General features: G+C 41.2%; 8 protein-coding genes across 8 annotated transcripts; 6 read left to right on the top strand and 2 right to left on the bottom strand.

Annotated features, from left to right (window-relative positions):
* The first annotated feature begins 286 nt into the window (after positions 1–286).
* On the top strand, positions 287–1,382 carry LOC130703924 (protein crumbs-like). Its single transcript, XM_057525383.2, has 4 exons — positions 287–548; positions 658–795; positions 926–1,054; positions 1,125–1,382. The coding sequence occupies exons 1-4, from the start codon at positions 491–493 to the stop codon at positions 1,187–1,189; spliced, it is 390 nt and encodes a 129-aa protein (XP_057381366.1). The 5' UTR covers positions 287–490; the 3' UTR covers positions 1,190–1,382.
* A 1,268-nt stretch (positions 1,383–2,650) lies between these two features.
* LOC130704237 (uncharacterized) lies at positions 2,651–3,560 on the top strand. Its single transcript, XM_057525704.1, has 3 exons — positions 2,651–2,811; positions 2,905–3,052; positions 3,139–3,560. Exons 1-3 carry the CDS (start codon positions 2,797–2,799, stop codon positions 3,285–3,287), a joined length of 312 nt encoding a protein of 103 aa, XP_057381687.1. The 5' UTR covers positions 2,651–2,796; the 3' UTR covers positions 3,288–3,560.
* Positions 3,561–4,533: 973 nt separating this feature from the next.
* Positions 4,534–5,385, top strand: LOC130704264 (uncharacterized). Its single transcript, XM_057525744.1, has 3 exons — positions 4,534–4,656; positions 4,750–4,897; positions 4,984–5,385. Exons 1-3 carry the CDS (start codon positions 4,642–4,644, stop codon positions 5,130–5,132), a joined length of 312 nt encoding a protein of 103 aa, XP_057381727.1. The 5' UTR covers positions 4,534–4,641; the 3' UTR covers positions 5,133–5,385.
* A 568-nt stretch (positions 5,386–5,953) lies between these two features.
* On the top strand, positions 5,954–6,829 carry LOC130704302 (uncharacterized). Its single transcript, XM_057525781.1, has 3 exons — positions 5,954–6,019; positions 6,113–6,260; positions 6,347–6,829. Exons 1-3 carry the CDS (start codon positions 6,005–6,007, stop codon positions 6,493–6,495), a joined length of 312 nt encoding a protein of 103 aa, XP_057381764.1. The 5' UTR covers positions 5,954–6,004; the 3' UTR covers positions 6,496–6,829.
* A 581-nt stretch (positions 6,830–7,410) lies between these two features.
* On the top strand, positions 7,411–8,272 carry LOC130703878 (uncharacterized). The gene is made up of 3 exons (XM_057525334.2): positions 7,411–7,543; positions 7,637–7,784; positions 7,871–8,272. The coding sequence occupies exons 1-3, from the start codon at positions 7,529–7,531 to the stop codon at positions 8,017–8,019; spliced, it is 312 nt and encodes a 103-aa protein (XP_057381317.1). The 5' UTR covers positions 7,411–7,528; the 3' UTR covers positions 8,020–8,272.
* A 280-nt stretch (positions 8,273–8,552) lies between these two features.
* LOC130704145 (procathepsin L-like) lies at positions 8,553–10,284 on the bottom strand. The gene is made up of 8 exons (XM_057525619.1): positions 10,186–10,284; positions 9,945–10,085; positions 9,666–9,824; positions 9,573–9,623; positions 9,432–9,514; positions 9,183–9,315; positions 8,886–9,046; positions 8,553–8,763 (listed from the first exon to the last, which is right to left on the bottom strand). Exons 1-8 carry the CDS (start codon positions 10,282–10,284, stop codon positions 8,553–8,555), a joined length of 1,038 nt encoding a protein of 345 aa, XP_057381602.1.
* A 1,476-nt stretch (positions 10,285–11,760) lies between these two features.
* Positions 11,761–12,914, top strand: LOC130703869 (uncharacterized). Its single transcript, XM_057525324.1, has 5 exons — positions 11,761–11,943; positions 12,034–12,081; positions 12,165–12,233; positions 12,371–12,433; positions 12,488–12,914. The coding sequence occupies exons 1-5, from the start codon at positions 11,794–11,796 to the stop codon at positions 12,911–12,913; spliced, it is 756 nt and encodes a 251-aa protein (XP_057381307.1). The 5' UTR covers positions 11,761–11,793; the 3' UTR covers position 12,914.
* Positions 12,915–13,604: 690 nt separating this feature from the next.
* On the bottom strand, positions 13,605–15,684 carry LOC130704144 (procathepsin L-like). Its single transcript, XM_057525618.2, has 7 exons — positions 15,631–15,684; positions 15,076–15,216; positions 14,649–14,699; positions 14,499–14,581; positions 14,252–14,387; positions 13,970–14,130; positions 13,605–13,840 (listed from the first exon to the last, which is right to left on the bottom strand). Exons 1-7 carry the CDS (start codon positions 15,682–15,684, stop codon positions 13,630–13,632), a joined length of 837 nt encoding a protein of 278 aa, XP_057381601.2. The 3' UTR covers positions 13,605–13,629.
* Positions 15,685–16,295: the final 611 nt, after the last annotated feature.

Raw genomic sequence — 16,295 nt, 5'->3', positions numbered from 1 at the left:
GTTCCACGTGACCTTAAGTAGTAGCGCAAGCGTATGTGTGCAAGTAGTGGACACCGCGGAGACGCAACAAGATAAGCCAATGTGGGCGTAGGTCAAAAGCTGCACGAATGCGTAGCAGTTTTGAGAAAGACGTCCATCCCAGATAGAGGCCACTGTTTCTCCACAGTTAATGGCAGGCCATCTAGTACAAAATGCTCAAGAGACGAGAGACATGTGCATGAAATACGATTCCGGCCGCATCCAAAAGTCGAAAGGAAGAGGGTGGATTTTCTGGTACCATCAAGGCCATACTGTTTTCGGAGCTTGTCTGTGGAACACATGCTCCTAGCCTAGGTTCACTACATATGAGCATTGAGTAGTCACAGTGGGTGCTGAAAGGAGTCTGGCCAAAAGTGGTCAATTTTCCAAAGTGTTGTCTGCAGTTGTTTAGCTTTTGCCCGTTATTTGGCACATCTGATTGTTTGAATAACAACTGATAAGTAGCACAACAATGTCGCCCTCTCTATTAGGTTGGATCACTGCCATTCTTTTGATCATCTTCCTATCTGGTAAGTGAATTATTTCTTCTGCCATAGGCTATCTTTCATTGTTCAACCAGTCAATTGACAACGGTGATTTGCTTTGAACTTGTCACCATTTACCATCATGGCTAACAAGAGTCAGTGAGGGCGACTTGTGACTCGAATCGCTTGCGTCAAGGATGCAGGATCCAGGAAGGTTCTTGTCTGTGTGGAACAGGATGCGATACGGACTATCGTTATTCTAATAAACGAGAATGCGAGTCTGCTCTCCGAGGTATGTTGTCTGTGTAGATACTGCCCCCACTTCCTTATTCTTGATCTGAAATATTGAATAATGCACTGGAAATCAGAGATGTAAACCATTCAATTGTCTACAATAACGAAACAACTGTCAAAATAATTAGGTCGATCGCAAGATCCTTGTTCATCACGGCCCTGTAATAGAGGAAGCTGCTTGCAAATTTTGAACTCGCCCAATGGCTATAACTGCCTTTGTTCAGGCACAAATTATTTCGGTGATCGGTGTGAGCAGCGTAAGTAAAACGTTATCTATAGGCATATACAACGCTAGGTATACTAACTCGACGACTGCTTGTATACCAGGTTGCCCACGCCGTTCCAGCCTTCGAGCTGGAGAGCGCTTGCCCATCCAGTGCATCGTTGTTTAAACTTGTCGAATGCAACTATGGTATTTGAATACGCGCAATATCTAGCCGCTAAATTGATATAAAATTTCAGGCTGTGTGACAACTGATCAAGCAAAACGGCGCATTTTAATTCACTACACAAACAAATGAAAATTTGAATTTGTTGCATGTCTTCATTTCGGTTACCTCCACATTTTACTAGCGGATTGAAAAAGTAAAAACAAATGAATATAGCCGATTTCGTTTTCTCGCCAATGCACCTATCACATTCTTCCCTGCCAATTGGGATCCTATATAACTGTCGGTTAAATACATCGTCACATTGAATAAACCTATTTACTACCCATTATCGAAAAAACCGAAATGGGATTACGGCGTATGGTGTTTAAATGAGTAAAATTTTTGATCTAACGGAATATCTTGGCATTTTCTCATAATTGAATGCTATTAACCAGCGCAAATTCAACGGTGCATTCTATTAAATGGCTTGGGGCTGAATTCCGCGTATTAAACGGGATCTCTAACGCAATTCCGCAAACTTCTGAAATTCCATTGGAGCGATTACAGTTCTCGTTTTGCCACAGAAACAATATAGGCTACTATACAACGATGTACAATATAATGTCGAATTGAATCATCCGAAAATGTAAAACTTTATTCATGCTCAGTATAAGTCGCATTGACATTTTTCTATTGTTAAAAGCTTAGGTGACGGTTGCGTCCCAACACTTTATTAGCGAAAGCGGCTCAGAAATAATGTAGGAAATCATATAAATTTTTTTGTAGAAAGAGAATTTATAGATAGCTTGCTAGTTACCTGTGGCTGCAACAGCTGCTTATTACCTGGAAGGTCTGGATTTGGGGCGCTCCGGCAGGGTCTTGCATGGTCCAACATAACAGGGCAACTAGCGTACAATGGCACACATACACTCGAGGAAAGCTACTTTTCAGTTCATTCCTCTTAACTTTCCATGCGTTCTGCCGTTTGTAGTTCATAGTTTTATGGTTGTTTTGTTGCATATGCTGGCGCTCTGTTCTCATTTCATCTTTTTCCATCATCAAGCAAATGTAGGTTAGCACTAAGGATATAGGCCCCCATCATGACAGCTGTACCGTTCAAATTGCCTTAAAGGCAAACACGATGAAGTTTTGCAGGCGAAACATACACGCTAAAGGCTGTGTTTGCCAAATGATGCCCAGCGTCTACAATGTATTGTCTTACTTCCGTGGTTTTTTTTTAAGGTCGTCCCAAATGAGTGGTGGATGTATTGGAACAGAAAAGGATCCAAAAATACGTTAATAATAAATCGGCGAAATTACGAGACTGTGAGGACTTGTATAAGCACAGCTCTATACGTAAAAAATATGGGCACACTTGTGGCTTCCAGCTCATCAGCGCCCAGCTCCTCCTCAACCATCAACGATCTGGGATAAGGGGTGTTTCTTTGTACATCAGCAATGGAACGAACGGAGAAAATTGCGTGAAATTGAAGTTAATGGGCTAGACGAGCGCTGCTTTCCAGCACGCTAGGTGCAGTATAAAAAGCCATGTCTTAAGCCCGAATAGACACACAACTTCTCCAGCTTCTCCAGCAACAAGTTCTCCTCCACAACTTCAAAGCAAAACAATGGCTTCTAAACTGGTAAGTTTCTACTTCATTACGAATTCATTTTCTTATGTGTATTCTTCCTAAAATTGAATTGCATATCACGCTTTGACATCTTTGCCATATTAGATTTTGGTCACCCTTTGCTTGGCTGCCGTCATTGCTGCCGCTTCGGCTCGTCCCCGATTCTTGGCCATCCCAATTGAAGACATCCAGTTCATCAACGGACCGTCTCCTTTCAACCCCGCTCACCACCGTGTCGCCCGCCAGGCCAATAGTAAGTTCCTATCAATGCAAATGGTTTAAATTCCTACTTGCTCCCTCATTCAAATTTGCCGATATTAACTGGTGGATCTGAACTAGCTGATCATCGCGAACCCGAGCATGCCGCATCATCCAGCTACCCCAGCGGAGGCAGTGACGCTGTTGACTACGGAGCGTACACTGGCGGATATGGAGCTTTCGGCTGGTACTCTGACCACCCCGTCGGCAACTATGGTTCCAGCTATTAAAAGATAAAGACAATATAAAAGACCTAATTCTGCAGACCTCCACTGAACACCGACAAAAGACCGCCGTCCAACAGCCAGCTCATTCGTTATTTAACAAAGCTAGTTGCTCTAAAGGTTGTGTCTATCTCCGAACATTGTCAATATTTTCAACTGTTTCGACATCTGTCTGCTGCGCAGTCACCTGTTTGACCGTTTTTCATTCTATTTTGTACGTATGTTGTCCGCAATGACCAACTAATTGCCGGGAAAATACAGCAACCCATTTTCATCGCATTTACAAATTGAGTTATTCGTGGCTTTGCATCGGGCTTGGCGTTCACCGTCCGTCCGCATCTCCATACTGAATCACTTAAAAATGACCGTTTAAAAATTAATTCCACGATGCGAATTGGAATAAAGAAATATGAATCGTAAGCAATTCAGTACAAAGGTTCACTTTTGCAATGGACTTTATCGCATATCAATGGATTTTGTTTCCTCGTCATTTCAATTCCGAACAGTAGAGAATTGGGTCACTTGTATTAGTAAAGTATAGTAAGCAAGCCCTTCAAACCCTGCACTCATTGGCACCATTCAGCATTAGGACGTTGGTTAGTTCTTCATGAATTTCAGATGAACCAATGGATCGCTCCTTTTTGCACGCCCTTCCGACGGCCATAATCGCGGTATTTTGTACTCTTGTTATTGTAGGCTGCATTTCTGCACCTGTCAGTTTTTAAAATGAATAGTGACGAAAGAAGGCAATCATAATTTAACCATTATTTGGCCTACTTTAGCCAAGCGGCCATGTATTTGATAGGTAGATAAACTCGTATTTACGAATAATGCTAGAAAGGACCGATAATGGTAATAGAAACACAATTATGTGACTTTCTTGATTGAGGATAGACGCGTAGCTAGCAATGTTAGCACCAACCATATTAGCAGTGAACTTGCAAATGAAAGCAACGTAACGGATTACTATGCGTTGACCATATATGTACATCCAAATCAAAATACACTTGGGACGTTATAGTATTGAGTGTTATTTGAAATATCCTTTGGAATTATAAGTACACGTCTATATATAAACAAAATGTAGGTAGGTGGTTGCCTCCTTCTTACCCAGAACCCCTCCAGCTCCTCCCAAACGATCAACGATCTGGGCTACAAGTTTTTTTGTTTTATGTTTTGGTACCATTGCTATAGAAAGAACGGAGAAAATTTCGTGAAAATGAAGCTAATGGGCTGGAGAAATACTGCTTTGGGGCACGCCAGGTGGAGTATAAAAAGCCTCATCTTCAGCCACAATAGACACACAACTTCTTGAGCTTCTCCAGCAACAACAAGTTCTCCAAAACTTTCAAAACAAACAATGGCTTCTAAACTGGTTAGTTTTAACTTAACTACAAATTCGCTTCGCGTATTTACTTGATTGCTACCTTTAATTGGACTTCACGTTTTAACATCTTTTCTACGTTAGATTTTGGTCACTCTTTGCTTGGCTGCCGTCATTGCTGCCGCTTCGGCTCGTCCCCGATTCTTGGCCATCCCAATTGAAGACATCCAGTTCGTCAACGGACCGTCTTCTTTCAACCCCGCTCACCATCGTGTCGCCCGCCAGGCCAATAGTAAGTTCCTATGAATGCAAGTGCTTTAACTTCCTACTTGCTCGCTCATTCAAAGTTGCCGATATTAACTGGTGCATCTGAACTAGCTGATCATCGCGAACCCGAGCATGCCGCATCTTCCAGCTACCCCAGCGGAGGCAGTGACGCTGTTGACTACGGAGCGTACACTGGCGGATACGGAGCTTTCGGCTGGTACTCTGACCACCCCGTCGGCAACTATGGTGCCAGCTATTAACCGATGAAGACGATAGAAAAAACCTGATTCTCCACCGAACCGTGACGAAAAACCGCCGTCCGACAGCCAGGTCATTCGTTATTTAACAAAGCCAGTTGTTCTAAGACTTATGCACTTGATATTTTTCAAGCGTTTTGACATTTGATTGCTGCGCAGTCCTTTGTCTAACCATTTTTCATAGTGTTATGTATTTGCCTGCCTGCAATCACCATCTACTAGCGGAAAAATACAACCCATTTCCTTGCACAAACAATTTGAATGAATCACTTGCTATAGTGAATGCGCTTAATGCTCCGCATTCCAAAACTGATCCAATTAAATTGACCTAAAATCCCCCCAAAAATTTACGTTTTAATGATATGCTGGTTCACTTGTCTTAAATTGCCAGATACCCATCCTGAACAGAAATGCCCACAGTTCCACATGGACCAAAAAACAACGCGCATGAAGGTAGGACAATTGAGCGCACATCAAGGCATCGCGTTGCAGCACATAGGTTTATGTGCTAAAATATGTTTATGTGCTGAAATAGCCGAGCGAGATAGCTTTTCTAATATCGCGTTAGTATAGCGGGGTAAGGCATAGCATCCCAGGTTGAGGGGCGGTGGCTGGATAGAATCCGAGTTGAGGTGCGGGTGCTGGATAACCTCTGAGGTTGAGGTGCTAGCTTATAGGTGATAATCATGGCACAAAAAATTGCCATATAGAACGAACGGAGAAAATTGCGTAAAAATGAAAATAATCAGCTGGACCAATACTGCTTTGGGCAAGCCAGGGGGAGTATAAAATTGCCTCTTCTCCAGCCACAATAGACCCATAACTTGTTGAGATTCTGCAGCAACAACAAGTTCTCTAAAACGTCAAAACAAACAATGGCTTCTAAACTGGTTAGTTTTAACTTAACTACAAATTCGCTTCGCATATTTACTTGATTGCTACCTTTAATTGGGCTTCACGTTTTAACATCTTTGCTACGTTAGATTTTGGTCACCCTTTGCTTGGCTGCCGTCATTGCTGCCACATCTGCTCGTCCCCGATTCTTGGCCATCCCAATTGAAGACATCCAGTTCATCAACGAACCGTCTTCTTTCAACCCCGTTCATCATCGTGTCGCCCGCCAGGCCAACAGTAAGTTCCTATCAATGCAAATGCTTTAAGTTCCTATTTGCTCGCTCATTCAAAGTTGCCGATATTAACTGGTACATCTGAACTAGCTGATCATCTCGAACCCGAGCATGCCGCATCTTCCAGCTACCCCAGCGGAGGCAGTGACGCTGTTGACTACGGAGCGTACACTGGCGGAAATGGAGCTTTCGGCTGGTACTCTGACCACCCCGTCGGCAACTATGGTTCCAGCTATTAAAAAACGAATACAATATAAAAGTCGTAATTCTGCAGACCTCCACCGGACACTGGCAAAAGACCGACGTCCAACAGCCAGCTCATTCGTTATTTAACAAAGCTAGTTTCTCTAAAGGTTGTGCCTATCTCCGAACTATGTTGTCCGCAATGACCATGTAATTGCGAGGCAAATACAGCAACCCATTTTCATCGCATTTACAAACTGAATTATTTTTGGTTTTGCATTGGGCTTGGCGTTCACCGTGCGTCCGCATCTTCATACTGAACCACTTAAAAATGACCGTTTGAAAATTAATTGCACGATGCGATTTGGAATAAAGAAATATGAATCGTAAGCAATGGAGCACAAAGGTTCACATATGCAATGGACTTTATCGCATATTAATGGATTTTGTTTCCTCGTCATTTCAATGCCGAACGGTAGAGAATTGGGTCACTTGTATTAGCACAGTATAGTAAGCAAGCCCCTCAAATCCTGCACTCATTGGCACCGCTCAGCATTAGGACGTTGGTTAGTTCCTTATGAATTTCAGATGAACAAATGAATCGTTCCTTTTTGCACGTCCCTTCCGACGGCCACAATCGCGTAGTGAGTATTAGCAGTGAACTTGCAAATGAAAGCAACGTAACGGATTACTATGCGTTGACCACATATGTGCATCAAATCAAAATACACTTGGGACGTTATAGGCTAGTATTGAGTATTATTTGAAATATCCTTTGGAATTATTAGTGCACGTCTATATATAAACAAAATGTAGGTAGGTAGTTGCCTCCTTCCTACCCAGAACCCCTCCAGCTCTTGCTCAACGATCTGGGCTACGAGTTTTTTTGTTTTTTTTTGTTTTTTGTTTTGGTACCATTGCTATAGAACGAACGGAGAAAATTTCGTGAAAATGAAGCTAATGGGCTGGAGGAATACTGCTTTGGGGCACGCCAGGTGGAGTATAAAAAGCCTCATCCAGCCCCAATAGACACACAAGTTCTTGAGCTTCTCCGGCAACAACAAGTTCACCAAACCTTCAAAACAAACAATGGCTTCTAAACTGGTTAGTTTCAACTTAACTACAAATTCGCTTCGCATATTTACTTGATTGCTACCTTAAATTGGAGTTCACGTTTTAACATCTTTGCTACGTTAGATTTTGGTCACTCTTTGCTTGGCTGCCGTCATTGCTGCCGCTTCGGCTCGTCCCCGATTCTTGGCCATCCCAATTGAAGACATCCAGTTCGTCAACGGACCGTCTTCTTTCAACCCCGCTCACCATCGTGTCGCCCGCCAGGCCAATAGTAAGTTCCTATGAATGCAAATGGTTTAAATTCCTACTTGCTCCCTCATTCAAATTTGCCGATAATAACTGGTGGATCTGAACTAGCTGATCATCGCGAACCCGAGCATGCCGCATCATCCAGCTACCCCAGCGGAGGCAGTGACGCTGTTGACTACGGAGCGTACACTGGCGGATACGGAGCTTTCGGCTGGTACTCTGACCACCCCGTCGGCAACTATGGTGCCAGCTATTAAACGATGAAGACGATAGCAGAGACCTGATTCTCCACCGAACCATGACGAAAAACCGCCGTCCGACAACCAGCTCATTCGTTATTTAACAAAGCCAGTTGTTCGAAGACTTATGTACTTGATATTTTTCAAGCGTTGTGACATTTGACTGCTGCGCAGTTCTTTGTCTAACCATTTTTCATAGTGTTATGTATTTGCCTGCCTGCAATCACCATCTACTAGCGGAAAAATACAACCCATTTCCTTGCACAAACAATTTGAATGAATCACTTGCTATAGTGAATGCGCTTAATGCCCCGCATTCCAAAACTGATCCAATTAAATTGACCTAAAATCCTCCAAAAAACTTACGTTTAATGCTATGCTGATTCACTTGTATTAAATTCCCATATAGCCATCCAGAACAGAAATGCCCACAATTCCACATGGGCCAAAAAACAACGCGAATGAAGGTTGGATAATGGAGCGCACATTAAGGTAACGCGATGTAGCACATTGGTTATGTATGCAACGAACTATGCATAGGGTCGGGTTTCTTATACAGTAATAGCATAATAAGCAAAATCTTCCACCTTGCAAAGATTGACACCGCGCTGCATCAGTATGTACCCCTTTTGTCCCCACCTGGGTCCCCACGAATTACGAATGATCCAATAGTTTATTCCATTGTGCACGCCCCAGCCGACGGCTGCTACCGCGTGATTGACACCAATATTATTGCATGCCGCATCTTTGTAAACGCCAGATCTATACAACCAACAAAATGGAGGAGTTAGGCTAATTGTTTTACAAGAACCGTTTGGCTTAAGTTGACGAGGCGGCCACAACTTTCTTGTGCACTGTAAATCAAATAGCATTTACCCACTTACGAATAAAACTGGAAAGAGCTAGTGACGCTGATGGCAACAGGAACAGGGTCATTCTTCTGGATAGCCAACTGCATAGCTGTGACGTTTTTGGCTTGGATGTTTGTGTAGCTAGAGACTTTGGCTGCGACCATGCTCGTAGTGAACTTGCAAGTGTTATTTGCCTGTCGAAACAAAACAAAGAGAACCCCGTGGTGATTTATAGTTACGATAAAAGAAGGCGCACAAGGCTTGAGTATACGTTTGAGAGACAGAATAAGAACAACGAAATACGAATGCCAGAGAGATGCGACAACTTACGCCAGCGTAAGGATACAGAAATTGTTTCGCAACTCCACCGACCGCCATGTAATATTTCCAAGCGGTTGAGTAAAAACCGCCATTGCATCCATTATTTGAACTGCTTCTATCGCAGTCGACCAACTGTTGTTCGCTAAAGGCAAAAATAATTGACTATTAGCAAACGATAGCTGAAAGATTTCTCTGTTTCCATTCTACATAACAATGCATATAGAACGCAACTTTTGTCGTCGCTTCAGTTTAGCCTACCTCAAAATGATACTCGTCTTGTCTTTCTTGCACTTGGCAAATTCAAGTGGAGTGGTGGCAGCAAAAGCCCAGCAGCTTCCGCACTGGATTGTTTGGAAATAAATAATTTTGCACAAGTTGAATGCTAAAAGTAAATCGTACCGCTCCTTGATTTTTGATAGGCGGCATGCAATTGTCATTACGATAGTCCAACTGCACTCACGAAACAAGATTTAAGGTAATTACGAATAATACCATCTGAATAAGGATTTCACTTGTAACGTAAAAATTCATAGATACACGTACACCCGCAGGAGGAATTTGGCGATCCTCACCGGCGCTAAAAATGGCAAAATCTCCTCTTGCTTGGGGAACGCCTTTCAGGCCAAGTCGTTGGGCAAATTCATCTTCAGTCTACATGAAAGTCTTAACTTAATGTAAAGTGATGGCTATTTGAACTAGAGGTATAAAATTTATGCCTGGCGTGCTGTGATGAAATACATATTCCTTTAAGCACAAGAAAAATGGACTTACCAAGTCACTGAGCTCGTTATGATCCACCTTGAAGGAAACACTAGAATTAGCATTGTGCTTCTTGATGAAATCATTAGCCTTTTTGAAATTGACTTTGCGTTTGGCGTCCTCAGCACCTGTGTAGCTTTTATCGAAATTTTTCTACAATATATGAGAAAAAATAAAAATATAGTATAGCCAGTTTATTAGTATAGTACTATAGCTCCTACACATCTTTGTTTTCCTACAGGTAGTTCATTACCTTGTACGCTCTCCAGTTAAATTCATCGTCATAATCGCACTGGCCGTAGATCAAGCTAGCAGCGATGGCGAAAACGGCATATGTAAGAAGAAACTTCATTTTACTTTGAAAAATATACTTGTTGTGTTACGCGATCTCGAAAGCTGTTAGCGGACTATTCGTGAGTGTATAGGGTAATGTAGAATAATTTAACTTCATTTGATAAATAATAATGAGAGTTCAATTGGAAATGCAGCTTACGGAAAGTTAGCGTATATGCGATGAGTAACGATATACTTAAACAGGTAGGGTAACAGATAGAAGTGGTATTGCTGAACGACTGTAGGTGTTTACCCCTTTGCAGATGACTCTAATACACTCTTCTAATATAGCAACACCAGCCACCGATTTGAGCGACAGGCATTACCTGTTTGCGTGCCACTACCTGCTGGTCCAGCCGGTAGGCGCATATGTCTAATGCCTACGACAGAGATAGCGATTCTGAACCCGTATTTTGTGTCCGTGTGTTAGAAGAACCGGCATGTGCACCTTCAAATATAGGAGTCCCCCATAACATTGGATATACGCTTTGGTTACTAACTCTATTTGGATCAGACATTTTTCGAAACACTTTTTCGATGACGTACACTGCGCAATTGTTTCAAATTAAGCCAACATTTTTATGCGCATCGTAGCGATAATGCCGATCGGTCCGTGCATTTACCCTGAACCGAGTGTTGCACTACTGATAGTGCTGGAGAATTGAGGTCGCAAATGATTCCAATCTCGGCCACATAGGTGACCCTAGCAACAACATCATATATTTATACATATATTAGGGTTTACTTTAATATATTTAGCATAAACGCAGCAAAGTAAATGCTTCAATGTGCAGTGAGAAAGGGTTTTTACCGCCGAAACAATTATATGCTGAACCTTGTATTTCATTTGGGCTTTAAGGTTACATACGCCTTGTGGCTTAAATTGAATTTCAGGTTTGCATGTAAAACCGAATTGCACCATACTGAATCCAGTATTGCTTTCCTCTTTGCACGCCCTAGCTGACGACTGTAACCGCGTGATTCATAGTCGCATAATTGCAGGCTTTATTATTGTAAACGCCGGGCCTATGTGCATTTATAGGAATGGATGGCAACGAAACGCAATACTTTTGCGATTTTTGGCAACCGAAAGGCTCGAGTTGGCTAGTTGGCCTTATATACATGGGATATATACAATTCATCGGATTTTTGAAACATTCTAGGCATATTTTATAACAACTGATGCACGCAACAGTCTAGTTATTGCTCATTTACATTCGAATTTTGAATCAGATCCTTTTATTCTTTAGTAAGCTTGACATGGAATTAAGTGAACTCACAAACTATAACTTAATGCTTTACGTGGTTGACTTTGAAACGTAATATTTAGTTACTGAAACAAGACGCAATCAAATAATCACGTAATTTGAACGTATAATGTTTCACTTCGATAGCGCTCTTAGCACGCGCCTTATACACGCGTCAACTGCTATATATATAGCAGTTGGAAAAGTCTTTCTCGACCCAAAACGTAGCCATGGCAGTGTATAAACTTTTGATCAGAGTGCTGATTGTATTAACAGCTTTCATGATGGCCAGGGATATACATGTCGAAACAAGCAAAATTGTGAGTCCCTTATCGGAACATTCCTTTCAAAACGACGAAGCTTGCATCCAGTCCTTGAATTCGACGATGGCTGAGTTTTTCCAAAAACTTGACCGACCAGCAAACGCTAGTGTAAGTAAAATAATATCATTGCTCTTAAAATGTGATTCCCAGGTTATTTCATTAAGAATTTGCTTGTTCATGTATACGTTTTCTATGTAGATAGGAGTTCTTCGTGTTGGCCCCATCGTTGAGGAGATAATAAACAAGGTAAAGCGAACGTTTCTTTGTTTAAAGACGAGAGTACAAGTTTTAAGCACAACGAGGGATCTAACTTGATTTTATAAACGTAGGAACTGACCAAAGTGATGTTGAACTGTAAAAAAGCTCCAGTTGGATCTTTGCCACAATTGGCTGAACACGTAAGATTATCTAACAACAACATTGAGAATAGATTCTCACACTACAAAGCATCAACATTTTTCGTCTCAGCATCGCTTCTATATCTATTTGATTTTCCATTGAAATTTGTAAGGACATTTCGTATTTTTTTTTTCAGCTCATTCAGAATGGAAAGAATTTTTATGCAGAGCAGCTGGCCATTCAAAAAATTGATTTCAAGGTACAAATTTATTTGATTTGTCCCATCTTATTTAATTTTTTAATTCATCTTTAGCCGAGGCCCAAAGTGGAAGCGAACAATATAATTAAAATAGACAATCTGAAAGCTACGCTGAATGACTTGAGAGCACAAAAGGAAAACCAAGAAACCGTAAACAAGCAGCTAGAAAGCATTCGAAAAGATTACCAAGAGCAAATCAGACAACTCAAGCGGGCCAAAGAATCCATGATACAGCAGGCAGAACACGAGCGTGACAGCGGCAGACAATATCGCGAAAGACTAAGAATAGCCAGAGTTGAATTGGCTGACGCCCCCAAAAAATATGCAACTCTAAAGGCACGGCACGACGAGATTCTGCGCGGCTTTTGCAATTGTGTACAATGCAAATCTAACCAGCAACCGAGTTTAACATCACTTTATGCGGGAAGATCGGTGTCTGAAGCTGATAACATGCTAGCAACTACTGAACCACCGAACTGACCAAACTGTACCGACTCAACAATATCTTTTACAAATGATTTCCCGTGATTCGTTCTAGAATGGAATGAATATCTTTTTCTTCATTAATACATAAAATTTGCATAACAATTTAATTTGTGTTTTTTTTGCTTGGATTAAACTAAGGACGTTAGAGTTTTGTACAATACGTTGCCTTAAGAAAAAGGAAACGAATACTATGAGAGCAGTGTACAAAATGCAGAAGGGTAGTGAGAGGAGAAAGGGTGATGGCAAAGCATTTTTGAACAAAAAGAAAACAATTAAAATCAGAATATTGTATTTCATATGTGCTTATAAACTACATTCACTTTACTATACAGCCAATGCTATTCAAAGACATTTGATCAGGGCCACATCTTTTCTCTACCGACGGAATGCAACAAAGGCAGCGCAAGGCATTATTCACTTTATGAGAGGGCTCCTAGTCGCCATCGCTATTAACTGACGGAAACGGAAAATTCACTGCTTTCGTTGTTTTCTGATTATGATCCCTTGTATTAAATTCCAGGTACCCGATTCAAACCAAAAATGCACAATCCCACATAGAACCAAAATACACGCCTCCCAAAGGTAAGACAATGCAGCATACAAAGGTAAAACAGTGCAGTACATAGGTTTATGCAATGGATTTTATTATGCGCAGGTAACTGCTCCTTGTTGTTTCACCGTTGCAACAGAATAGCATAAGATCGGGTTTCTTATAAAGGAATAGCGTAGTAAGCATAATCTTCAACTTTGCAAAGATTGACACCGCGCTTCATTAGCATGTAACCCTTTAGTCCCCAGAAGGTTCCCCACGAATTACGGATGATCCAATGGTTTGTTCCATTTTGCGTCCCCCAACCGACGGCTGAAACCGCGTGATTTATGCTCTGATTGTTGCACTTCACATCGTCGTAAACGCCGGATCTATATACATTTGAGGAATGAATACCAACGAAATGCAACTGTTACATTTTTGACAGGCAAAGTTGGCTCGTGGGCCATATATACATAGAATAGCCTATGCGCAAACCAAATAAAAAAAGTGTCGCCTACGTGTAATATTGGAAAGAATTGATGACGGTAATGGCTACAGCAATAGGGCCGTACTTCTGGATAGCCCCCTGCATTGCTGTGACGTTTTTGGCTGGAATTGCCGCGAAACTAGAGACTTTGGCTCCGACCATGCTGGTATTGAACTTGCAAGTGTTATTTGCCTGTTGAAACGACACAAAGAAACAGCGTAGTGATTTATAGTTACGCCTGACGCTTACGCAAACGTATAACGAGCAGAATAATATTAATTTAATAAAAACTCGAGAGAATGCAACATCTTACACCAGCGTTGTAAGCGTACAGGGATTGTTTCGCAGCTCCACCGACCGCCTTGTGATATTTCCAAGCGGTTGAGTAAAAACCGCCATTGCATCCTTTATTAGTGCTGTTTCTATCGCAGTCGACCAACTGTTGTTCACTGAATATATAGAAATAATATTATTAATTGATAAATGGGGATTCCATTGTCAAGAAATGAACTGTACAAAAATGCACAGAATGCAAATTTCCCCTTGTTTTTCCAGTTTACCTCAAAACGACACTGGTCTTGTTAGCCTTGCATTTCGCGAATTCAAGTGGAGTGATAGCGGCGAAAGCCCAACAGCTTCCGCACTGAATTGATTCAAAATGAATGATTTTTTGTTCACTGCAATAATTTAATGTGACAAGTAGACCCTACCTGTCCTTGGTTTTTGATGGCAGATAGGCAAGTGTCATTACGATAGTCCAACTGCAAACCCAAAATGAAGATTTAAAAACAATTATGGAAAATATATAAACAGAATTAGGATATGCAGAGCAACGTACAAGTGAATAGACACACTTACATCTGCAGGAGGAAGTTAGCGGTCTTCACCAGCGTCAAAATCAGAAAAATCTTCTCTTACTGCGGGAACCTCATTGACGCCAAGTCGTTGAGCTAATTCAGTGTCAGACTATAACACGCACAACGTTTTGGCAATTATCTGTACATGCATCAAAAGAAAAAAGAAAATTGGGGTTGGTTTCCGTTAGAATTATAATTGTTATAATGGTCTTGTACTCAAATTTACGGTGGTATGCAGCGCTGAAATGAATTGTTATAAATACAAGAAAAAAGGACTTACTAGATCACTGAGCTCGTTATGACCCACTTTGAAGGAACTATTGGGAAGAGCATTTTGCTTCTTGATGAAATCATCTGCCTTTTTGAAATTGGCTTTGCGTTTGGCGTCCTCAGCAGTTGTGTAGTTTTTACCGTAAGTTTTCTGCAATGATTAAGAATTTTAGGCAATACTATAGGTCTAACCTATGCACATCCTCATTTCCACGAATAATAGTTTAATACCTTATACGCCCTCCAGTTGAATTCATCATCGTAATCACACTGGCCGTTGATAAGGCTAGCCGTGATGGCCAAAACCGCAAACGCAAGTAGGAGCTTCGTTTAACTTTCACAAAGTGATTGCGATCCCGAACAAACTATAAATGAATATAATGTTAGGCATACATTTTGAATTTTTTCAATCATTCAATTCAGTATCTATTATGTAATTTGAATATGTAAAAATTTGTTTCTCATTATTTCGTTTCAATTAAGTTGACAAATTTCAATATCATAAGAGGACAATTGGGCATACAACTTAATAGGCAAAATATACGATGAAAAACAGAAGTCTTACGCAAGTAGGAGAACAGTACGAATCGTGCTGTTGAACGACTGTCAATTTTACCATCTAGACTTGGCTATTATATACTTTTTTAAAAATTAGGCTGGCCAATGATTTGGGCGACAGCCATTTCCAGTTTACGTGGCACAACTTGTTGCTGGGTGATCAACGCTCATGCTGAATGCCTATAACAGCGTAATCATTTCCAAACTAACATGTCCAGTTGCTGTCAACGAATCAACACGAACCGCTTAGAGATCCACCGCCCCATTGAAGGCGCTTCATTTATTTTAATATATGGATAGAAATGTTTCTACATATACTTTTAGATGACGCACGTTACGCAAGTGTTTCGAATTAAGCTTATATTTTCTAGCTTTATTTCCACTACAGTGGGGTTGAACATATTGTCTTTGAACTGTTTAGACAAGTAGCATGAACGCATCTGTTCATAGTTCTAGAGAGCAAAATACCGGATGTTAGCCGCACGCTATTCCATATGCCCACCGTAAAAAGCCTGAAAAAACCACACATTTACATCTGGGCTGGTTCACTTTTATACATATGGCATAAATGGAACAGCGTAACTGCATCGTCAGTTTTATTGGAGAGAAGTGGGTAGGTGGCAAAGCATTTTTGAATAATTTGGAAAGAATTAAATGCAGAACTTTGTATTT

Source organism: Daphnia carinata, chromosome 8, assembly GCF_022539665.2.
Source record: "Daphnia carinata strain CSIRO-1 chromosome 8, CSIRO_AGI_Dcar_HiC_V3, whole genome shotgun sequence".
Lineage (NCBI taxonomy): Eukaryota > Metazoa > Arthropoda > Branchiopoda > Diplostraca > Daphniidae > Daphnia > Daphnia carinata.
This window is presented reverse-complemented; position numbering and strand designations above follow the sequence as displayed.

What these genes read in the sequence shown, in the direction of transcription:
- LOC130703924 (XM_057525383.2), top strand. Translation starts at nt 491, where the DNA reads ATGTCGCCCTCTCTATTAGGTTGGATCACTGCCATTCTTTTGATCATC. An exon ending in TTTGATCATCTTCCTATCTG is followed by an intron (nt 549 to 657) that starts GTAAGTGAATTA and finishes ATGGCTAACAAG; the next exon opens with AGTCAGTGAGGGCGACTTGT. An exon ending in ATGCGAGTCTGCTCTCCGAG is followed by an intron (nt 796 to 925) that starts GTATGTTGTCTG and finishes CAAAATAATTAG; the next exon opens with GTCGATCGCAAGATCCTTGT.
- LOC130704237 (XM_057525704.1), top strand. An exon ending in TGTCGCCCGCCAGGCCAATA is followed by an intron (nt 3,053 to 3,138) that starts GTAAGTTCCTAT and finishes GATCTGAACTAG; the next exon opens with CTGATCATCGCGAACCCGAG.
- LOC130704264 (XM_057525744.1), top strand. An exon ending in TGTCGCCCGCCAGGCCAATA is followed by an intron (nt 4,898 to 4,983) that starts GTAAGTTCCTAT and finishes CATCTGAACTAG; the next exon opens with CTGATCATCGCGAACCCGAG.
- LOC130704302 (XM_057525781.1), top strand. An exon ending in TGTCGCCCGCCAGGCCAACA is followed by an intron (nt 6,261 to 6,346) that starts GTAAGTTCCTAT and finishes CATCTGAACTAG; the next exon opens with CTGATCATCTCGAACCCGAG.
- LOC130703878 (XM_057525334.2), top strand. An exon ending in TGTCGCCCGCCAGGCCAATA is followed by an intron (nt 7,785 to 7,870) that starts GTAAGTTCCTAT and finishes GATCTGAACTAG; the next exon opens with CTGATCATCGCGAACCCGAG.
- LOC130704145 (XM_057525619.1), bottom strand. Translation starts at nt 10,284, where the DNA reads ATGAAGTTTCTTCTTACATATGCCGTTTTCGCCATCGCTGCTAGCTTG. An exon ending in TTAACTGGAGAGCGTACAAG is followed by an intron (nt 10,086 to 10,185) that starts GTAATGAACTAC and finishes CATATATTGTAG; the next exon opens with AAAAATTTCGATAAAAGCTA. An exon ending in AAGACGAGTATCATTTTGAG is followed by an intron (nt 9,316 to 9,431) that starts GTAGGCTAAACT and finishes TTTTGCCTTTAG; the next exon opens with CGAACAACAGTTGGTCGACT.
- LOC130703869 (XM_057525324.1), top strand. Translation starts at nt 11,794, where the DNA reads ATGATGGCCAGGGATATACATGTCGAAACAAGCAAAATTGTGAGTCCC. An exon ending in TGCCACAATTGGCTGAACAC is followed by an intron (nt 12,234 to 12,370) that starts GTAAGATTATCT and finishes TTTTTTTTTCAG; the next exon opens with CTCATTCAGAATGGAAAGAA. An exon ending in TTCAAAAAATTGATTTCAAG is followed by an intron (nt 12,434 to 12,487) that starts GTACAAATTTAT and finishes ATTCATCTTTAG; the next exon opens with CCGAGGCCCAAAGTGGAAGC.
- LOC130704144 (XM_057525618.2), bottom strand. Translation starts at nt 15,684, where the DNA reads ATGGTAAAATTGACAGTCGTTCAACAGCACGATTCGTACTGTTCTCCT. An exon ending in AAGACCAGTGTCGTTTTGAG is followed by an intron (nt 14,388 to 14,498) that starts GTAAACTGGAAA and finishes CTATATATTCAG; the next exon opens with TGAACAACAGTTGGTCGACT. An exon ending in AATTCTTTCCAATATTACAC is followed by an intron (nt 13,841 to 13,969) that starts GTAGGCGACACT and finishes AAATGTATATAG; the next exon opens with ATCCGGCGTTTACGACGATG.